The 22806-nt window shown below is 37.6% G+C and overlaps 1 protein-coding gene across 1 annotated transcript in view; it reads left to right on the forward strand.

Moving 5' to 3' along the window:
* CMTM8 (CKLF like MARVEL transmembrane domain containing 8) overlaps positions 1 to 20578 on the forward strand; it is a 35882-nt gene extending 15304 nt beyond the window's left edge. The window contains exons 2-4 of the mRNA XM_053952850.1: positions 13252 to 13425; positions 17309 to 17425; positions 20027 to 20578. Of these exons, the coding sequence (XP_053808825.1) occupies positions 13252 to 13425; positions 17309 to 17425; positions 20027 to 20110 (375 nt within the window). The 3' untranslated portion in view covers positions 20111 to 20578. The remainder of the gene's footprint in view (positions 1 to 13251; positions 13426 to 17308; positions 17426 to 20026) is intronic.
* Positions 20579 to 22806: the final 2228 nt, after the last annotated feature.

A 22806-nucleotide genomic window follows, 5' to 3' on the forward strand; every position in this document is an offset into this window, starting at 1 on the left:
GCATGAGGGAATGCAGTGAAAACAGCATCTCTTGGCATTTCTGTATTTATGCATTACGGGAGGCAAATACAGAATTTCTGGTTTCGGGCTGATAGCTCATAAATGCAGACAGCTGACAAGGTCTCCATGCCTTGCTGTTCACTGCAGTTCACATTCTAGCCTGTGGTGATACCACAAACCAGTGATTTGTTTACCTCAAATACATTGAGCATTAGAGCGCAGTAACTGAGGAGCAGCTATGTCTGCAATCACCCTTGCAGGGCATTAACCTCTGGCACAAAAGCAGAGCAAACATCTGAGGGACGTTAAATCATTTCTGCTCACATTTTTAAATCTGGATAAGCCAATGGATTGAGGGTTTTTTTTTTTTTTCCTTGATTGGAGACCTTTTTCTTGCACTAGAAAGCTGGCATTTGTCACCAGTTGTTCTGTTCTTTGTTTACATAAGGCCCATTGAAGCAGTTGGAGAACATTATACCCTGCCCCACAAACAGGCATGTATACTTAATTTATGACTTTGGTAGTTTGAATTTCGAGTGTCAGGTATCCCACAGACCTTTTTACTTTGTTCTTTTATGCTGCATGCACTGCTTGAGTATTTATTATGGAGAGCAGACAGGCTGTGGAAGTTGTTCAGGCTTGTGGACTTTTTTCTTCAGAACCTTGAAAATAAAGTTATGGAGCTTGAGAAAAATGAGTTCTCTAAAAGCATGACTGATGTGTAGAGTTGTTTTACTTCTTTGGCCAATTTTTTTGATTTGGCATTAATATTTTCACTTGCGTATAATTCTTCATCTTAAAGTTGCATTAATACCCTAAACATCTCTTCTGGATTTGTTCTTGATTCATTCAAAGTCAACTCTTTCTACTACTACCACAAAAAGAATAAAGAGAAAGATAAAGCAGAATTAAAAACCCAATGTAGCTTGTTGTCAGAAGCTATGCTAGTATTTGTGATTATCTCTTGTTCAGTTGTGTCTTGTCAACAATTTTGCATATGACCCTTAGTTCAAAGTTATCTTTGGTATATTGGTGACAGATGGACATTTTGGAAAAGGACATGTCTTGAAACTGACTTCAGAAAAATTCAGATGAGAAATGGGGCTGGGGTTTTTCACCAGTGAAAGCAGTAGACATTACAGCAGCTTTTTTTTAGAGACAAGATGAATTTTATCATTGCAACGTCTCTGCCAAGGTGTCATCTCTTTCCAAAAAGCATGTTGTAAGTTGAAATCTTCATGCCATTGGCAACATGGCCAAAATAGTCCTTTCTGACAGTGAAGTCTTTGAACATAAATGCCTCCAGAGCAGCATATGCAAGTGTTAAATATTTATAGGCATGCAGTTCTTCTGTGTTGTTATTGCTAAGTGTACTCAGGAAAGAAAGCAATTTTGCCAGAGAAGGCAAAGGATTTTTCATTGAGGTGCTTCTACAACATGTGGATCAGTCTTTGTAAAATCCTTAATCTTTACCTAAAACTGTGAATCATAGTTCTTAGGGTTGGATTATTATACCTGGGACTCAGTACAGAAGTAGACAAGAGATACAATAAACTTCTAAATAGCCAGACAAAACCAGATCTGAATACAGACTTCTTTTCTTATCTCTTTATCATCTTATTTTCTCCTCTGTTTGTTATGCAAGAGGAATTGTTTCGACTTTTGATGACTAGAAGATTCTGTCTCACAAAATTCTGTATTGTACGAAATCAATTTTTGTGGTTTTCAACTGTGGAAATTAAAAGATACTTTCAGTCTAAAGTTTTGGGTTTTTTTTTTTTTTTTGAATGAGCAGTTAAGGGTTTCCTCCTGTTCAAATGGATGAAGAATACAGCAATAGCTTTTCATAGCAGGTACTCCCTTTGAATCTTCCATTGCATCATATCTGACTTTTTGACTTTGTATCTTAGCTATTGGACAAAATAAAAGTTATTCCCAAAGAAGTAATAAGGTTCCTATTTTAATGTAGCAGCTAAGACTTGTGAAGCAATGCTGCATGCCTGCTAATTTTAGGCATCTCTATTTAAATGGCCTAACAGGAAGATGGAGATGTAAAAATAGCAACAGAGAGCCAGTGACATTATTAATAAAGCAGCTGTATACAGCATTGTTCTCTTGTAGACACCATTTAAACAAAGTGAACTACATAAATAATCAGTTATAATTCATAGGTAACCATTGTTAGGAATTCTCCTTTAAAAATAGTTCACCTTATTAATGTAAAAATGATGGCAAAATGAATTTTTTTTTTTTGTGGATGTGTACTTCACATCATGCACACTTGAACCAAATGTTAAAAGTAGCTTACAAAAATCATTGCCATTTATTGAGAAGCTGGTATTTTTCTACCCTCAGGAACTATGTCCCTTCAGGGGAGATGGGAAGAAGGACAATAGAGCACTGCAAAACTTCTTTCAAAGGAAGAGTTTGTATGTCCGTAGAAGAGGCAATATCAAGGTTAGGGAAGACTTTTTATGTTATGTGATTTTATTAGATCAGAAGAACAAATCCTTCCTGCCATTATGCTTCATTAAGAAACAGTAGTAGTTGTAGTAATAAAGAAAAATAGTAAATAACCACATTGGGGAAGACATGTTCAGACAGACACAAATGGCCCTGTATCTTTTGAACTTAGAACCTGCTTCTGCCCTTTTCCAGTTTAAATAATAAAAGAAAAATTAAATGAGATTACAGACAGTTACTACATTTTTTTCCTAGTTTTTCTGTACAAGGACAATCATTTCCTCACAATACACTTCCCAAAAGAAAGAAAGAAACATTGTATTCAGTGAACACAGCGGGTTAAGCCTGCACATTTAATTTGTATAAGTGTTTTATAAAGGAGAGATAGTATTCAGAACTCAAGAGCTATACTGTGGTCTTCACCTCCAGAAATGTACCTCTGCTGTTTGGCTTGAAAGCCTGTAGTCCTTCTCAGGAAAACTCTCATATGTTTGTGAACCAGTCACTGCATTTGTGGAAAGGAAAAGGAATATGTTAAGCTTTTTGTCTGCCCCACCCGAGCTCCTGAAGTGGATGGGGGCAACTCTATCCCAGAGTTAAACTGCAGCTGCACTCTGGAAGTCCTTTCTGTCTTGAGATGTGAAATTCATCATCAACTGACATTCTTGGTGAATGTGAGGAAGCTACTTCCTTTGTCCAAATCTTAGCTTCATGTCTCAAAACAAGAATTCAAAAAGCTTGCCAATGTGGTTTTCTTTTATTTTTTTTTTTTTTTAGTTTAAATTGCCTCAAAGAAGTGCTGCAAGCTCTTGTAAGTCCTTCCACCAAGTAGCTGATGTTCCTGATAAATGTGAGCTCTCAAATCTACAGATAATTTTATAGTATGAAGACCTAAAATTTAAATCAATTAAATAATTTGGCATTGTATGAGTGCGATGATAGGTCTCCTCACAAATCAACTCAGTTAATTGCCCCTGGATCTCATGTGGGTCACATAAGATTTATTTTTACTTCTCTACTGCCTCTATGGTGACAGGACTGTTTAGAGGACTAAATTGAGTGTTAATTCCCAAAGAAATCAGTTACAGCTTCTACTCAGAACTCCAAAATGTATTAATATTTGAATGTTAAATAAAAATTCATTCAGGCTTTTAGTTTCACCAATCTTGATTTAAAAGCAGGTTTTTGAAAAGGAAAAATTATTGGAATATGGAATTTAATTGCTACTTTTATGTCTGAAGGTGTTTGTACTGAATCTGCAAGTTTTTCCTCAAAAAAGCCATCACCTCTAGAGGCTGCAAAAAAGCAGCCACTAGGAAACAAAGAAATACATATCCTGTGCCTTCTGTGTCTCTATGTGACTATTCTGCTTTGTAATTGTCTGCTTTAAAATTCATACTTGAAGGCGTGGTTAAATGGAAGTTTGCTCAGAAAGTAACTGAAAAGGCAGATTATTTTTTATTTTATTCTAATGTGCTATTACTTTACATTCTCCTTTCTCTGCTGCTGAAGGGCAAAACGTAGCAGCAATTCCAGTGAGTAATTCCCAGCTCCATGATACTGCAGTGTTTGCTGTAGCAGTACCACTTCACAGTTTCCTGACAGGTCTGGGAGGAGGCAGCGAATTTGGAATCAACAAGCATTTCTGCACAATATCACAGTGTTTCTCTCTAGGAAATTCTAGGTGGTGGCCACAGCCAGGCCTTGCTGAAGTGGAAAGCAAAGGGAGTGGCAGCAGCATTCCTTTCAGTAGCATCCCTCGGTATTGTTCGATAAGAGGCCAGGCAGTCACCTCTCCTTGGTGTTTAGATGCTCTTGTCGACCTTTAGAGGTTGAGCACTGTGGAGGTCATTGCCTTGCACTGTGTCACCTTCCAGAGGGGTGAGGAAGTGCTGTTAAGGTCAGGCTGCTTGTCTCCAGTAGCAGTAGTTTTGTACCACCCCTCTTTATTTACACTGTGGCCCTGATGGAGCCACTGATAGCACAGTGTGGTCCCAGCCAGCTGCAGCAGCTCTGAGCTTGCAGGTCTTTCTCCTGCCCATCTCACTGTATTCTGCATCAGGGCACTTCTTTCAGACTAGAGAACGTGATGGGCACAGACAAGGCTGTCTTCTGCTGCCTCTTTGTAGATGAAATGGTGGGTACCACTGTGATACCAAGTTAATGTATGCATAGTGTACAGTAGCCTATATAAATTTCTCCGTGTGCAGATCCCCAGGCAAAACACAAGGTTGAGTTAGAATTTACAGGCGTGGATAAACAGCACTGTGCTCCTGGATGCAGCCCTCAAACTCCAGAGCATTTAATGTGGAAAGTGCCCTGGGACAAGGACCAATCTTTATGCTTTGTACACATTTTAATGGCCTGTTAATGATCAACTCTGCTCTACTGAGAAGATAAATTCCATGATGATATAATTCAAACCAGATTCTTCACAGTTGCTTGAGATTATTTGTTGTAATTCTACTTTAGAAACAAATTATATATTGATGTGGCATGTAATCATCTCATCCTATTCTATTAACACTTCTACATCTTCCAGTCCTTGGTTGCCAGGGTTGCAGGAAAGGAAGGCAAATTAAAACCAGAAGTAATGGATCTAGTCAGTGATTTGTTCAGTTCAGTCTCTAATAGTCACTGATACTGAAAACTTAGGGAAGAGTGTAAGAAGGAGTACATACTGCAAGCTTTTCTTCTCTTTATGGTTTTCTAACTTCTAACAAACTGCACATTTAGGAATTTCCAGTGCTGAAGATTGCTGACTATCCTAACTGTCATGTATGTATATAATATATACAGACAGGGCTGACCCAGAGTGTGTATGATGTTTCCTATGGCATTCTGTGATTTGGTTATGTACTGTGGGGTTTTTTTCTACTTTTTGGTTTTGTTTTGGTTTTAAAGACTGTTTCATTCTGTTTGCTTTTCATCTTTTTGCGTGATAATTTCAGCAGGATGCTTCTTGTGTTGCAAGTCCTAATCTACTCCTTGCTCCCCTCTTTGTGCCATCTGACATTCTGCAGACTTCTGTCATATCCTCCTTCAATCTTCAACAGAAAATTGGATCTGTCTTTTTTTCCAGCTTTAACTTTCTTTTCTTGTAGGAGCTGTTCTCTGTGCCTTGAATAATCCAACGGAATCATTTTGTAAATGAAAGGGAGGAATGAGCAGAACATACTCATTGTGTGGGTACACCATTGATTTATAAAGCACTCTGGTATTCTCTCTTTGGTAGAGATTTTTATTACTTTTATTTTTTTTCCTAATTTCTAATCTTCCATTGCAACATTTTGATGACATGAACAAAATTTACAACCTGAACAAACTCTTGTTTCTTATTTACCTTCTGAATATCCACTACTCTGCCTCTAGTTATTAATAGAGCTTCCTGAGAAACTGTAAGAAATCTGTTGTAGTGATTTCATAATTTTGATATAGCATGTCTGTGTTTTCCAGAAAACATCTCTTGGTTTTTTTTAATATAAGCTACCTCCTTAAATTTACTGTGTTACTGGTGTTAGCTCTGGTCTCACACATTCCATGCATATTTCTCAGGTGAAGCAACCTGTAATGTGCTGCTGGCATGGACAGCACAATTTCCTTACTGACTCCCACCCCTGGGTTATTTTTCTGGGATACTAGATGCAATGAGCCAGAGCACCATATCACAGAAGAATTCCCATGCATGGACTGCAGTGGAGAAGGAGTACCTTTGTGATTTACACCTTTTTAGTAGGTGGTAGATTATTAAGGTGACATGAAATTGGGTGTGCTGCTGCCTTTTGCCCAGGTGCTGTTATCTTTATGCCTGGGCAGTGCCCTTTCTGATCAGAAAAAAAAGTTTCTCACTTGCATGCCTCCCTCTCTCCGCTCTTCCCAATAAGAGTCTGTAGTTTCTTGGGCAGTCCTGAGTGCTGACTCTGCCTCCCAGTGTGACTCCTTTTGGAAGTGCAAGCTGATACCCTTATTTACACATGCCATGGCCAGTTCAGTGCATCCTCACTGCACGGCTGGTCTGGATAATGAGCGTCACCATCTGAACACCAGGACTGGACTTCCTTTACTGGCTCACATATAAGGAGGTCTGGTCCCCAGTTTTTTAGGCAGAGGTGCTCCTGGGCTCTTTCTGGGGGGTTTGGGGTAGGTGTGGAAGGACTTCCCTGCTTTGTGGAGCTGTGGGAAAGGCAGCAGAGGTCTGTCAGCCCTTGAAGGGCTTTGTCTGAAGTCTCATTCCGGAATAGGTGTGTTCCCTATTGAATGAAGTGTCTGCCAGAAGGCTTTGACCCATTTCAGTCTTGGGTCAGGAGGTTTTCTGGCATGTCATAGGATTTGGACTAAACTCTGGGGTAAGAGAGTTCAGTCTTTGATGAAGACCTATTTCCGGAACATATTTTGGCACGTGCTGATTCCAGCAGTTTTCCTTCTTAGGAATTCTATTCTAAACAACAGCTCTGGGGGCTGGTTCTCTGAAGCAATGGTCAGTATTGCCACTATTTCAAGTCCATTTAGCCTGTAGTGAGGGATGTGTGCTGGTGCTGCCACACAGGCAAGAGCATGACACTCATCTTGAAGACCAGCGGGAAGAGTCAACACTGAAACTGGTCACTTGAAAGTAATTAAACAGGTATTCAGGCAATTTTTAGAAATTCTGGGAAAGTAGAAGAGACTGGATTTTGGGCTTTTATTAGGCAGAAGTGTTTTCAAAGCTAGGAGAGATTTGAGACCTGTAGCTGCTGTTTAAGTTTGATGCTAAGGGTTGTACTATGCAAATTATAAAATTGGTATGTCCACTATGACCACTGGCATGCTTCTGCAAGCACTGTGGATTTAAATTTTTTTTTCTAGCAAGGCAAAGCCCTGAAAAATCTAATGAGGAGGGAACACTAGTGAGTGGCTGATGTCAGCTCATTGTAATGTTTGGTGTTTGAAAAAAAATGTTTGAGACTGGGAAAGAGAAGCAGTAGGGTAAGGCAATATATTGATTAGACTGTTCCAGAGCACATTCACATGGCCCTTGAAATTTCAAAGACACTTAAGTGAGGTTCTTGTATCTCTAAAAACTGTAGCTGAAAAACATTTTTGAATTTCCTCCTCTTTGCACCTTTACTCAGTGTTAATAGAAATATTTGAAGTTTGAGTCTTTCCATTTAAAAACATGCTTATCACCTTTTCTGTGACTGCAGCAGAAATTAGGTGTTTATATTTTGTATTTTAGTCTGGATTGATGTTTGATTTATCCAGCAATTACAGAATATCACTTATATTTTTTTATTTATTTATTTTTCTTTTTTTTAGTGAAACATATCAAATGTTCTTATTTTGGACTAGTTTGTGAATAAACCTACACTTCATGTTGCTGTTGTACCTGGTATGGAAGTGATCCTGTTAAAATCCCTTTGGGAAGACACTCAAATTTGGAATTACCCTAATGAAAGATTTATACGCACACACACATATATATATATATATCTTGCTTATTTTGAATGGTCCTTTGCAGGGATTGCATTGAATGGAAATTGCCCTGATGTTATTGCTGGGCAAAGTGCTCCTTTCCTAAAGAAAAAAGCAATGATTGTGCTCGCTCTAGTGGCAGAAGGCAGAATTGTTGTATGTCACTTCATGGATGATGTATGAGAGCACAAAAATTCTGATTTAAAGACTCTTTTAAAGTGCAGTGCAAACATTTACTCTATTTAGCCTGAGCTGGAAAAACATTAAAAAAAAAAAAGTAATTCTGTATCTGTAAATAATCTGCAAATAAATCAATAAATCTGTAAAATAAAACCAGCTGGAAATGATACCATTAAATCTGCCTGTTCCTATGACTGACTGACCTGGACATGTTTTACAGGAACAGTAGAGGGAGAATTCTCTTTTTCTCACTCTTTTTTTCCTTAAAAACCACACCAGCACCACCATCCTGGTATGTAGCCAAGGGAGAAAAGGATGGAGGTTGAGACACTGACAGGCTGCTTGTACTGCTGCTAAGGTAGCTCCTAACTTGTGATTTAGTAATGAAATAATGATGTGCAATAATTTAGAATGGTCTCTCTGTCTTCTAGTAATAAATCTCCTTTGCTAGGAAGAAGAGGCAAGATGTCTTGCTTTCTCCTTGCTGGATGCTATCCATGTTTAGGTGGCTTTGCATACAGGAGGCAATTCGTGCTGCAAATGCACAACTCTTCTAGTATCCATCTGCCATCCTTTTCATCTGTGCCAGTAGCAACTCCATATAAATCCTGCAGTGCTTATGGTCGCAGGAAGCATCTCTTAGATAAAGGATAGAAAAAGCTTCTGGCAAACATGCCAATTTTTTTTTTTGTTTTGTTTTAATTTAATATGTGAGACTTGGGTTTTTCTTCCTGTCAGTTCTGCTACAATGAGACTTCTTTTATTGTGGAAAGGATGTACACACATTTTTAACTGTGTTGCTGAGTTAACCACTCAGGAGAAATGCTGGAGAATTCCAAACCCTGGTACCACTGGAGAGGAGTTATTACATCATAACCTTTTTAAATGCAGGTAGCAAATACTAATTTTCTTTTGCAGTTTTTAAGCTGCTTTAAAAAGCAAAACTGGAAACACAGATTCAAGCTCACAGCTGCTTGTATACCTGCTGACTTGTGATACGAGACAAGATGTGTCTCATGTACTAACAACAACGCCCTTTTTTTTAAGTGACTAAATAATCCCATATTTTTGAAGTTCTCAACACTGCAGAAGAATTATGGCATTTATTTAAGGGTTTGAAAATGTAATTAAGCATTTAATTTTAAACCTGCACACTCAATAATGTTGGACTTTGCTACCAAGTTACTTACTTTTTATGGTGTCTGCCAACTGCTGAAGTATGCATTAGTGCATTGACATATTAATGCATTTTAGTAATGGAGGTACCTGATCAAGCAGCAGTAAAATGACCACAAAATAAATGTCTGAGTTGAAATCAGAACCTGCTATAAACAACAGAAAACTGCTTGCCTTTATCTTGCACTGACATCCCTATTCCCATCTGACTTGAAAAACCGGACCCGGTTGGTGAAGCCCTTATAGTCTTAGGACCCAGCATCCCCTCTCGTCCATTACCACATTAATGGTAAAATGCATTATTTTCTTGGGCCTTCTTCATGCCTTTCCCTCCCCCTTTCTTGGGCTCATTTTTTCCACAGTAGTAGTATGTTCCTGTAATTCTAATTAAGCATATTCCAACTTGCTCATAAATTAAAATTAAATACTTAGCTATTACTAATACACTCTAGCCTACCTGGTCATAATGAGATACAGGCCTTCCCCAGATCCTGGGTGGAGCTTTCTCCTTTGTCTTAGAGCTGACCTGGAGCAGTGAAGGTGGCTGTGCACCCTCTGTGCTCGCTGAATTACTGCGGGCACTCCCCAGCTGTTGCTGATCTTGGAATCAAGTATTGCTTGTCTATCACTCACTTGCCAGATTCTGTACACTGGATGCTCATTGAGTTGACATTTGAATATAGTCCACTTTTTCCCAGTGGGGAGGTGTGATACCAAACCAGTAGGAGAAGTGGCATTCTCAGCTCCAGCAGATACAGCAGTGTCACCCAGTTTGTACTGATCTGTTGAACAGCAAACCTGTCATGTAAGGGACAGTCAGAAAATTACGAGGCAGGTGTTTAACACCGCAGAAGCTTCTCGGTATTTAGCATGCTGAGAATACCAGCTAATCACGGAAGGCTTGCCTTGATGTCTGGATTCCTTTGGCTCCTGAGGTATTTTGTAGATGCTGACGGCCAGTGTGAACTCTAAATCAATTTATTGCATATGTTTACATATGCAGCGAAACCATTTGCCATATCATTTAACTACACAGAGTGAATTGTTGACCATGGGCTGATCTGACCTTTTCAGGTCTAATCAAGAAGTCTGAAATATTATTTTAGCCTGTCAGCTCCAGTAATATGCTGTAAGAGTATCTGGATCTAACTGAAAATGTCAAATGTGCTCTAATATGCAACCCATCAAAGTTACGATGCAGGAACCAGTTAAGAATATAAATCTGTAACATCTGCGGTGCATCTCAATTGCCTGGGTGAGATGTTCTACCATTGATACAAGCTAGCTAAAAATGTGGATTAAAAGCAATTCTTTGGAATACATGTGAGGTGTACAGCCACCTAAATATTAAAATGATCTTGGAAGAGGGGTGATAATTCCAGATTAGAATACTGCTGGGAAAAACAGGGCCCAACCTGGATACTCGTGCTCTAGGGAATGTCTTGCTAGCTTTAGTGTGTGGTTATGTAAGATTAGTGGTCTCGTGTAACCTCAGAATTTTCCTTTTTAATTTTAATAATTTGCCACTTGTGAAGATTTTGCTCTTTCAAATAATAATCCATTATATAAGCTGAGGTATCTCTATCAATCTTATTGCATTTGTTCATAGTCTTGTGCATTTCATGAAAAATCTACTTCTCTATTTAAAAGTGTTCTAAAAATCAACATTTATAAACAGAGTATTTACTGATGTTTAATTTTTTTCCCCTCACCTTCAAAATTTCCCTTCTTGATATTTTAAAAGATACTCAGATCTAGGATAAATCTACCTTCAATAATTATTTATCAAGCACGAGATCAATTGTTTATCAGTATAATTTCTGGATGATGAATTTAAATTTGGATTAAAGTGTATGGGTGTAATGAAAAACAACTTTGTATCCCACAAAAATGGTATTTTTTTTAACTAAACAGTCTATCAAAATTGTTTAGTCTTAAAATACTTGTTACATGAAAATTGAGTTCTTTTTATCTGATTGTGGGTAGTTCTTGTAATTTGAGGTGCTATTAACTGAATTGCTACTATTAGTAAAACGTTGTTGGAAGTAGAATTAAAATGAACTATGGGGAGCATTGCTGAACCGATAACTGCATTGAAAATAGTGTGTTTTAAAGTCTCCACTGAACGCTATTTGTACTGTTCTTACTAGGCAATGCTGCCCTCCCCTGGTATGCTGTGAAAAGCAGGAATTTTTATCCCGGTCTGAGCCAGTTTTAGGGCTTCCTGTTGAAGAGAAACTGGTGGATTGGTGAAGACGGTGGGGGAAAATGCTCTTAAACAGACCATTATATGCTTTTTCTCCTAAGAGAGAAAGAAAACTCCAAACAAATCATAAACCAGACATTTTTTGTGCAGTGCTTTTTTTGTATGCATGATGCAGATGTAGATTAATGTACAAATAATATACATTGAATCTCCTGGTATGAATCTCAATACATGGTAGAGGGCTGAATTAAGTTTGTGTGGCAATTTGGAGGATGAATTGAAGACAAAATAAAAATTGAAGATGCAAGGTGGTAGGAGGACCAAATACAAGAAACTTTTCTATAACAGTAAAGTTTTGTCTTGTAAACATGAATGATAGATCTCTAAACATTATATATATATGTTAAATTCTGCAATAGAGAAGTAAATGTGACCATGGCCAGCAGCTTGCATGGGAATAGGATCAGGTCTTGTGCAAATGAAGCTGTAGCAAAACCATCATCTGCTCTCAGGGTCTGTTGATTACAAAGCTATCACCACAAGCTCAGGAAGTCCCTTCACTGCACTGGTCCTGAGAGCTGAGGAGGGTAGTCCAAGGAAATATTACTGTTGTATGGTCTGTTCTTTAATGTATTTCCTCAGGTGTCCGCTACTAACTGCTGCTGGAATAGAATATTGGGGTAGAAAATTCTTTAGGCTGTCCAGCTGTGGCTCTTATGTGTTAAATGCATTTCAATTTGCTTTAATTTTGTAATCCATTTCTCACTGCTAGGTAATTTCACCATATTCCAGATAGCAGAAAGAGCTAAGCCTTGTTGCAAATACAGGAATTCTAGTTCCCACATCTGAGTCTAATAAAGTGACCTTTGCTTTATGTTTGTTTGTTTGTTTTTAAGGTATAGAATATCACTTTCTTTTTATGGTTAAGGTTTTTCTAATTGCTGGGCAACTTGAAAAACACACAACTTTTTTTTTTCCTATGGCATATGACTTGACTTATGCTTTGCTCACTCCTCATTCCTTTTAATGCATTGGAGATCACCTAACACTGGAGAAAACTGAAGAGAGTATGTTCACGTATTTCTTTGTCTTGGATCTGAACAGATCCAACAGGAGGGAGTTTTTGTGAGTCCTTGTCTACTACTTAGGGTCAAGTAACCTAGGAGACGTTTTAAGAGCTGTGGAATATAATGACATTCCTGATCTGACTTGCTCTTCTCCGGTTAGAGTTATAGGTTGTAGTGGTGTTGGTATTTTTCTACAACCTTTTACAGTAAGTTGTTCTGTGTCCATGGTGTCTGCCAATCCACAGAGCATGTGTGGGCCAGTCTGAGCTCGACTCCAACTAGTAAGTGACCTGTGACTGTGGCAGATCGAACCTGAAGATCCCAGTGGTCTTCACAGGCTGTTGTTTCTAAAGTGACATTGCTGGCAGCAAAACAGCAGTATTTGAATTCATGCACATCAGCAAGTAAGCTACAATAATCAATCCTTGTGGGACCTAGCTGTAAAACCACTGCAAGTATGGCTCCATAGTAGTTAAAGGTTGAGCTAAATCAACAGATAAGACGCCTTTTCCTTTGTGACACCCTGCCACAGTAAAACCAGTTTTATAGGATCTTTTTTGTCAGATCAGTATTTTGCCAGTGCAGCATCCCTGTCCAGCTCATTGAATGGTTCATGTGAGTGGCAGTGGTGTCGCCCCTTGACCTTGAACGAATGTGTGAGGTCTAGAACTGTGTAATAGTTTTCTTTCTTCTCCGTAACTTTTGCAGGTATTGGGGCTGCTGGTGTGGACCCTGATCGCTGGAACAGAATACTTTCTCTATCCAGCCTTTGGCTGGGTGATGTTTGTAGCTGTGTTCTACTGGGTTCTCACAGTCTTCTTTCTGATCATCTACATGACAATGACCTACACCAGGATCCCACAAGTGCCATGGACCATGGTGGTAAATATACCCATTCTTTGTTGTTCCAGGTTTGCTGGGTTTTGAAGAGAATAAAATATTGGTGCATTCTACATGTATATTTAACCAACTCTACTTGTACTCTTTGCAGATTTTTCCCTAATTACTATGTGGCTGCATACCTGCAGTGTTTAATTTTCACACTACTCAGATACTTTCAAAGCACTTTTTTCTATGATGTTTCACCATTTTGTTCAGCAATTTATGTAGTGTCTTGATTTTTAATGTGTGTGTGACTGATACTTATGCACACTGACCTCTTTTTCTCTCTGTAGTGGTTATGTCCCATGAAGAATGAGTCTGTTGCTGCCTCTGAGGTAACAGACTTGGCCATATGGCCTAAACAGCAGAAATCCTTACTGGAATCAACACCATGCATTAGAAGCAGGACTTGGGCTCTTAAAACATGAGTCTTCCTCTGCTGAAGTTAAAGCAAGGATAGTTCAGAGGTAGCAACATTCTGACAATCCCTATGTAGTCTACTGTGAAAATGGTGCTGAAAATTATATATATGTAAAATATGTACCATGTAATCCTTTGCTTTGAGCTCAAGAGTTAAAGCAAATCAGATAAACAGCTACTGTAATTACAGAAAAATTTCACAGGCACTTAAAATGCAGATCCAGTTTTTATATCCAGCAAACCTGGCCAGCTCTAACTCTCAACAGTATATTTTTACCTCATTTGCATAACAGCCTGGTCTTCGGGATAGTAGATCCTAAAAGTCATCGTCATTTCAGCCAACTGGCTATTTGTGACCCATCTAAGAATCACTATAAATTTTATCTTTGCATTTGTTGGATACAGTGAGATATTGGTTTGTTTTTTTTTAACAGCTAAATATTATTGACTAGAATTCTGTTATTTCTATGATGAAATGTATTTGACTTCAGTTTTGCTAACAGCTTGTTATCAGCTATATTGTGTATGTGACTAAAATTGAATACTAGAATACTCTTCTCTTTTAGTGTTCCCATTTGCTGCTGCAATAAATAGCCAGCTATAGCAATTACTAATAAGAACAACCAGGATTATGTTCAGATAGCTTCTCTATTTTCAAGTTTCATAACCAGCAATTACCATTAAGCCTGTAACACTGCTATAGAAATGCTGGATTATTTCAATTACAGCAGTAATGTGTCTGAGTACATTTAAAGGTGTGTGGTTTTGGTTTTTTTTTTTTTTCCCATTGCATTACAAGTAAGTAAAGTACATTCAAAGGGAAAGCATCTTTATATCCATTTGAATAAAGCTTTGGTCATTACCCTTCTTTCATCAGTTGAATGCTATTAGGAGACAACTGCACATAAATGAGTTGCCCCATATCTATGTGGTAGACAAACTGGAATATTTGATTTGTTTCTATTTCACATCACATATATTTCTTGCTCTGAGTTCCAAATATATTGTAGATGTACATAAATGTAAGTCCAAAAGGTAGTCTCCTTTTATATAAAAGGGTCATATAAAGAGAAAATAAATACAAAACAAAAATAAACACAAAACAAATAAAAGATGCTTGTGTTCCAGCTTGTTTTGCCCTAAGGTATTAAAATAGCTTTTGGGTACAGCCCTTGAATTGGTTCTCTGCTGCTCCTGTATGGCCAAGAGGAATGTTGAGTCTCTTTTCAGAGAGGTGCTTTTAAAGTCTTTGTAGGAAAGAGCATGACACACATCTTTTTGAGTGAGTTTACACCCACCTTTACCCTGTTCTCTGAAGAATCCTGAATTTCAGTATCTGCTAGTTATTTCTCTGCTTCCTTAGGCGACTGTTAGCTCAAACTGTTCCTATTGTACGCAGTATCCAAAATTACATCTGGACATCTCTGTCATAAATGCACTTTTTGCAGGTTAAGCACATTACCAAATTGCTTAAGATGCAGTTACTTTTACTGCAAATTAGCCCAAAAGACGTGCTTCAAAACTGACTCTCCTTCATAGTGCAAGTTTTTTGCTAAAACAATCAATGGAAGCTTTTAAAATCTGGTGAATTTGAATTTAAGAAGCAGATGGTAATTTAGCATGAACCATTTGGTTTGAGTAATATATTGGCAGCAAAGGCCCAATCAGCTTGCACTGCATCCCATCTTCCTCAACAGTGTTATTTCCCAGAGCAGCACTTTGCAGAAATTATGTGCTTTTTCCTTTTTTCTACATGACAAGATATTGCAGGGATTTGTAGCTTTCCAGGGTAATTGAGTCTTTTTGGAATGGGAAATTTGAAAATAACAACAAATACTCTAGGTAATCAAATTTGGAGTTTCTAAATCAATGCTTTACAGAAGTTCACCAGAACCTGCCAATTGTTGGCATCTCATCCTAAAACTGACAGTTTGATATTTTATTGCTGTAGTGCTCAGATAAAACAAGGGGTGAGATTGGTGGATAGACATAGTACCTTTTCTTAAACAAACTGATATAGGTGAGGTGAACCCCCCACTCATTTGTGTGTGAATCAAATCTCAAGTGCCAGTCCTTGGACTCCATCTGAGTGCTGAGGCACTGCCCAGCCCAGTTCCCTGCAGAAGGATAAGTGGATCTTTTCCACTGTTCCTTCTTAACTTCTTGAGCTGCAGCTTTTTTTAGATTTTGCCAAAGCTGGTGAAAAGTGAATTAAATTGTGGGTAATTGGCATAAATTCCTAGCATCCACTGGGACACACAGTGGGAATTAATAAGTTGGAGTTGCACCAATATGGCAACATTTAAGCAACTAGAGCAACGGTGTTAGAGGTTATATTTGTGTGACAGTCTAGAGTGCAAAACTGGGGTCAGAAGCTGAAGGGAGCTGATTATGTACATGAGGACGAGGTCTATATTGAGTTACCCATTCCTGCAATTGTAACTAGATGCAAAGCATAACCGAGGCTTCCACCTAAACATGGCACCAAATTTGTATGCCTTAGACAAGTAGCAGGATGGAGTTTGAAGGGATTTAACTTTTTTTTTTTAGTAAGAAGAAACTTCCATGACCAAGTAGTGAAAAAGTAAAGGACAACGTATTAAAATCATGTACTTTAAAAAAACCCTCATACATTTTTCTCTTTCATCTTCTTAGACATCTGTTCTCTCTTCCTTTCCTGTTCTTTCTCACATGCAAAAACCAAACAAACTTTTTGTTTGCTCTCTCTATGGTTATGTGAGGTCATTGTTACCTGCTTTGCTTCTTTCTTAGTAATAAATATAAGTACCCTGAGACATTAACTTTGCCTCTTGAAAGAGAAAATGCAGCATCTGCCATGGGTCTTGATGACCCACGTAGTCCAGTCAGACTGTTCTCCTCCCTAGATTTACCTGTTTCTTTCTCCTCTTAAAAACAGACAGAAGGGAAAGGTACTGAGAGATGGAAGAATACAACTGAGAAAAAAAGTCACTCTCTTTATGTCCTTCAGTAGTGTAGAAAACAAAGTTTTGGAAGCTTTATAAATACTCTCCATATGCCAGGAATTATTGATTCCTTTATTTGTGTAGATTAGAAATGTAATCAAAGTGCAATTTGGTCTTGTTTCTTTGTTTTGTTTTTTATCATGTAGAGTCATATTCTTACTTCCTAACCTTAGATTGCAGTAACCAAACTGAGTCCTTATTTTCATTTCTGGAAAACCACAGCACACCAACTTTAAGACTTTTTTGGATTTAGTGTGATGGAGAGAAGAGTTTGTCCAAAATATGGCTCAATGTTTATGGATCTTCAAAGCAGTTAAATTTTAATCTCACAGATAGAAACATGGAAAAAGGCAAAAACAGTTAAGAATGACAATTCTGGTGTACACTGCATGTGTTCAGTGTATTTCAGAAGAGAGTTTCATAATGGTGGAAAACAAATGCCTGTGCATATTAATGATGTATGTTTGTCTTTTCAACAGGGTCTGTGTTTCAATGGAAGTGCCTTTGTTTTGTATCTCATTGCTGCCATTGTAGATGCATCTTCAGTTACCAAAGATCTGGACAATCACAATTACAACAGCTGGGCAGCTTCTTCAGTGAGTTCATTTTTTGTTTAAGTCAGTTCTACATCCAGTAAAGTTATAGCCAATGAAGACTCATTGGAAGTATGGGTTGAAGTTGCAGGTGTTCTGCATTTTGAAAAGCTGCAGAGTGATAGAGGTCACACACAAAACCTATAAGTAGCTGCAATTTAGTTAATAATTTTTAGCGGTGACTAAAAATTCCATCAGATAACAGTCACATCAGAAAAGGCAGTAATGTTTTTAAGATCACACTGATTTCCTCCTCCCTTGGCCCCATTTATTACCAGCTCTCTGGCTGAGGTCTGCACATCAGAGCAGACAAAAAAGATTGTGTGAGCATCTAATCACCCCAATGCATTTGGACAACTTCAAAAGCAGTTTTAGTTAGCAAACTAACTCAGCTAACTTTGCATACTTATGCATAAGATGCATTCAGCTTTCTGTGGGCTGAGCTATTGTCTACATTGTCCACAGAGCACCCTGGGGAAAGCCCTGGAATGCTATTGCTGTTTCCACAATGATCTTCCTGTCACAGCTTCAACTTTTGATAATCTTTCCTTTGAGTTGCAAGGGCAATATATGAAAAATCATGTAACGTGATGGAATCACTAATTAGTCTGACATTACTATCTTAGTGCTTAGATTTAGAAATCCAAAACAGTCAAAGTGGATAAAAAATAAAAAACCAAAACAAAACAGGAACAGAAAAGAAAGAGCCTTGTCACTTTTTGAGTTAGGTGAACACAAATCCCTAGTAAAGTTAAGGGACTTGTAAAAGAACTTCTTTCATATTGTGGCAATAGGAGTCATATTCAATTGTATACAGGAATTCCAAATTATTGAGTGTTCATGCTTCTGCAGTTGTCCTCCTGACTATTCACAACTCCTGTCTGAAGCTTATTTTGTATGGCCATGAACATAGGAACTTGAACCTGCTCTGTTTTTGTCCTGGGAATTGGATCATTAAATCCCTGTCATTTCAGTGGTGTTCAGGGTCTTCTCCTCTTGGCAGTTTGTAACTACAGATCTGTTACTCAGCCACTGCAGCTAACAGGAACTTGCTTGCTGCTGGATAAGCTTCCATGCTGATTCAGGTTTTATGCAAAATGCATGACTGTTCAGTGTCTCATGGGAGGTTTGTATTCTCTTCTAATACTTCCTAATAATGTTTATCTAATACAGTGTCTAAATAAACTATTAAATGTGGATTCTTGCTTTCAAAATCCATCAAGGGCTTAATGGATAGAGGATTTAGCAAATAATCTATCCCCAATAGTCATTCTGTTAGAAAGATTTTAGATGGAGCTTTTATTTAATAAGAAACAAAATAATTGGGAAAAGAAGAATGCTACAGTATTTTGTTGTAATAAGATTTTACATCATCATCTACAGTGTTTTGGAGTTAGAGATTAAATTTGCAGTAGACAATGCTCACCAAGAGCCCTCTGTTGAAAGGCTTAGATTGCCTGGATGAATGCTCAGCAGTGCCTACCCATGCCAAAGATGGCATATAAGCCAGGAACTGTAGAATCATAAAATATTTTTAGGCTGGAAGGGACTTCTTGGAAGTCATCTGGTCCAACTCTCTCCACTCCTACAGCTGGGCTAACTCATATCAGGCTACCAAGGCCTTGTCCACTTGAATTTGAGTATTTCCAAATATGGCTATTCCACAATGCCTGTGTGCCTGTTTGATTACTCACGCTGTGGGATGATTTGGGTTTTTTTTTTCCTAATATCTAATTGAAATTTCCTGTCCTGTAACTTGCGTTTGTTCCTTCTTGTCCTCTCATTGCTCACTTCTTAGAAAAGTGGTGTTAATCTTATTTGCAGTGGCAGCTTTACTTGATTCAGTTACTAGCACAAAACTTTCTTATATTTTCATGAAGACCATCTTGAATGTCTGTTCTGAACAACATGCAGTGATTAACAAGAACTTAAGCACTAGTGCTGAATTGGACTTTATCAGTACAAGTGAAATAAATCTAGGCTGCTATAGAAGGCTTATAATGTTACCAATTTCTGACAAGGTAGTAATATGACAGTGTGGTTGCTGACACTGAGGAATATCTTTATTTATCAGTAGAGGACCTCTGGAATTGGTAAACTAATCAGCAGTGCTGTTTGAGACTACATCTAGGCCTGCATTTGAATCCATTTGAATCTGTAAGCAAACAGATGCACTGTGTGCCATGCTGAGGTACAGGTGGGCTGTAGGCAATATCTGGAACACAGCAGCAGGGCAGGAATGTTAGGTTGAGCTCACATTGTCCCACAGACAATTCCTCAGCCTCTAAAAGTGGCAAGTATTTAGATTGGTGGCAGTCCAATCTGTAAGATCCATACTGAGGCCATATAATGAGGAATTTATAAAAAAAGTTGAAATATGTAATGTTTTGTCTGCTCCAAGCCCATATATCCATGCATAGTATAAGCTTACTTTTACACAGTGTTGGCTGCCATGGCCACACAAGCACGAGGTGAGAGTGTGCCATTTTTGTCAGTTTGCTATTTTCCTTTTTCCCAAGTCCCATAACTATTTTTTTTCCTTAGAAATTACAGTGTTCTCAAATATATTCATTTCCTAATCTGTTTTTTCCTCTCTCTCAACAGTTCTTTGCCTTCGTGGTTACCTCCTGCTATGCTGGAAATACGTATTTTAGCTTTATATCCTGGCGATCACGAACTTTGCAGTAAATACTTTGTTAAAGTGAATTCTGTAGTGTAAAATACCTTGAGGATTATTCACTGTTGATAAAAGCTTGGAAGATGGGTGAGGTATTTTTGAACATTTCTCCTAGAATTGACACAACATAAACCAAGATCAATTGATTATTTATAATAATGCCATCTTTAGAGACATTTTTAACCTGACTTTGTACTATATAATAAAATTTCATACTGCTTCTTTTAAAATTAACATGGTATTTTTCTAGACATTGTATAATTGTTACTACTAGAACTTTAAAAAATCTTACTCAATGTGCCAGGTGTGTAAATGTAACTTTTTAAGTGTTACAGCTATACTTTTGATACTGAAGGCTACCAAAACTAAGACTGATATTGTATCATTATTATGTATGAAAAAGTGATATTGTGCAGGAAAAAAAAAACCACCTGAAAGTTTAAAAAATAAATAAATAAATGATCCAACTGTACATGTTTTGCAAACTGAGAGTAGAAGGTTGCTTTTTAAATTTCTTTTTCAGAGTACAATATATACTACCAAGAATTCTGATGATCCTGTCAATGTGCATAGTCTAACAGCTTCTCACATCACAAGGTTGCTTTTGGAACCTGTTACTGTAGGTCTGAAGCTCAGGTCTGAAGCTGAAGAAATGTTGTGCCTGGAACACATTATCTTAACAGGTTTCTCAGATCCAACAGGCTCCAAAGCAGGAGCCCAGACAACAGCCCCTTAGTGCTTGGTGCTTAACATACTGAGGGCATCACAAATCTCTGGCTAAAGGTAACACTTCTTGTTTCTCAGCAGACTATGATTGTTTGGGTTTTCTTCTCCTCAGATTAGGCCATTAAAATGGCCTCTTATTAAAATCTGGGCTTTAAAATCCTATTAAATGATACAAAGATTAAATCCACAGAAAAATTGTCAAGACACCAGTGCTACAAGCAAGGAATTTCCTCCCTCCTTTCCTGTCTACTGGCATCATCTGCAACTTGTTAGTTTAACAAATGAAGTTGGTACTCCTATTTTAATAACTTTGGATCAAGCAGAAGTATGACAGAATATGACTTTCAAAATAGATACCTTTGAAAATTACTTTCAAATACAAATTACCTAAGGATTTTTTTTTCCAGAAATTACATGGTGAGTGAAAGGTTGTGATTATTTTATGTTATTTAAAGCTTTCCTCTTTAAAACTACTGGTGAATCTTTTATTCTTGGATTAAGAAGATTTGGATTCCCTTCTAGTCTTCAAAAGCTTATTTAGTTGAGAATATATGGTAGCAGAGAAACCTTACTGCTTAAAAAAACCTTTTTTATTTCTCCTTGTAACTAAATGAAGATTACTTATTTAGAAGATTGTGGTTACTTACATATGTGCCTTGCAGAAGATTTATCAGCAGACAGCTAATTCCCTTCTCGATCACATGGTTTTCTTCTTGATTATCTGTCAGTCATAAGATTTCGGTGTAAGGGAAGCCAAGATATTATTTAAAAACCTATACTTGTCTGCAAATTGCATTTGGCCTACACAACATAGGGCAGGCTGTCTGCTGCTTGCTAAATTTATCCAGTTGTAAGAAGGAAGAATGGCTACCAACTCTGTATTTTATCTACACAGATGAAATGTGTCATTAAAATCCCATATGCTCTTTTCCATCGCTGGGAATAAAAAGAATCAAAGGCATTGAAATGATCCAAGTGCCAACTGATAAAATGTGACTAGAAATATAGCTAGAATTAAAATTTCATCAGTGATTTCTCATCAGTCAAAAAGCTTCAGTAGTACTAGAAATTCTTTCTTAATTGTTATTTGATGTATCTATTTCATCTCCAAAGGATGTGACTATGTTTGCACAAGCATTTCAAGATTTTGTAATAACTGCAATGGTTTGCTCTAAACTCATAACCCAGACCTCATTTGTGGTCAGAGGCAGTAAGAGGGAGTAGAGCTAAGAGGAAGTTCTGTTTTGTCCAGTTTACCTAAGATTGTCATGGCAGCTGTGTGTTTCATGTCAGAGTTAGCCCTTTCATGTAAGATAAAACCAGATAAGGAGTGATTCTGGCAAAATATCTATACGCTCTCTAAGACTTCAGTGCTGATCCTCAAGGGAAGATCTGCAGAATGACATTCAAAGACAAATCTGTGAGTTGAATCCTTAATTCTGAATTTTAAAAAATACATACTAGGCAAAAAATTGCTTTGTACTTGGCCTTTTTTTTTTTTTTTCCCACAAATCATAACTTACCTGCCTTGCTCTGTCCTTTCACAAAGATAATTAAAATTGGAGGAGTTAGCACAAGCTGACCATTCCTTTTGGAATTTTTTCCTCCAATTTCAGGCCTGAAGAAAGGCATAAGCATTATCTTCCAGTTCGCTAGTCTTAAATATTGATTTGGAAAGTATGAGTTAATGCATTTGTATATTCTAATATTGATAAAGAAGATAAGCTAGTTGTGGTTTGTCATATAACAATTAAAACAAAGTTTGTATCTGCTGTACGTTAGTACTCATAAGATTGAAAGAAGCCTTAAAAGAGCAACTGGTAAGTGATGAAGTCATTAATGAAATTCTTAATATAGATACTTTAGAAGAATAAACAAACTGCTAATCAAGTTGAAAAAGGAAGGTGTTTGACTTATAAATAATTTGTTTCAGACAAACAGTCTCTGAAAATCTAAGTCACATACATAAGGGTACTTGATG

Source organism: Vidua chalybeata, chromosome 1 (genome assembly GCF_026979565.1).
Source record: "Vidua chalybeata isolate OUT-0048 chromosome 1, bVidCha1 merged haplotype, whole genome shotgun sequence".
NCBI lineage: Eukaryota > Metazoa > Chordata > Aves > Passeriformes > Viduidae > Vidua > Vidua chalybeata.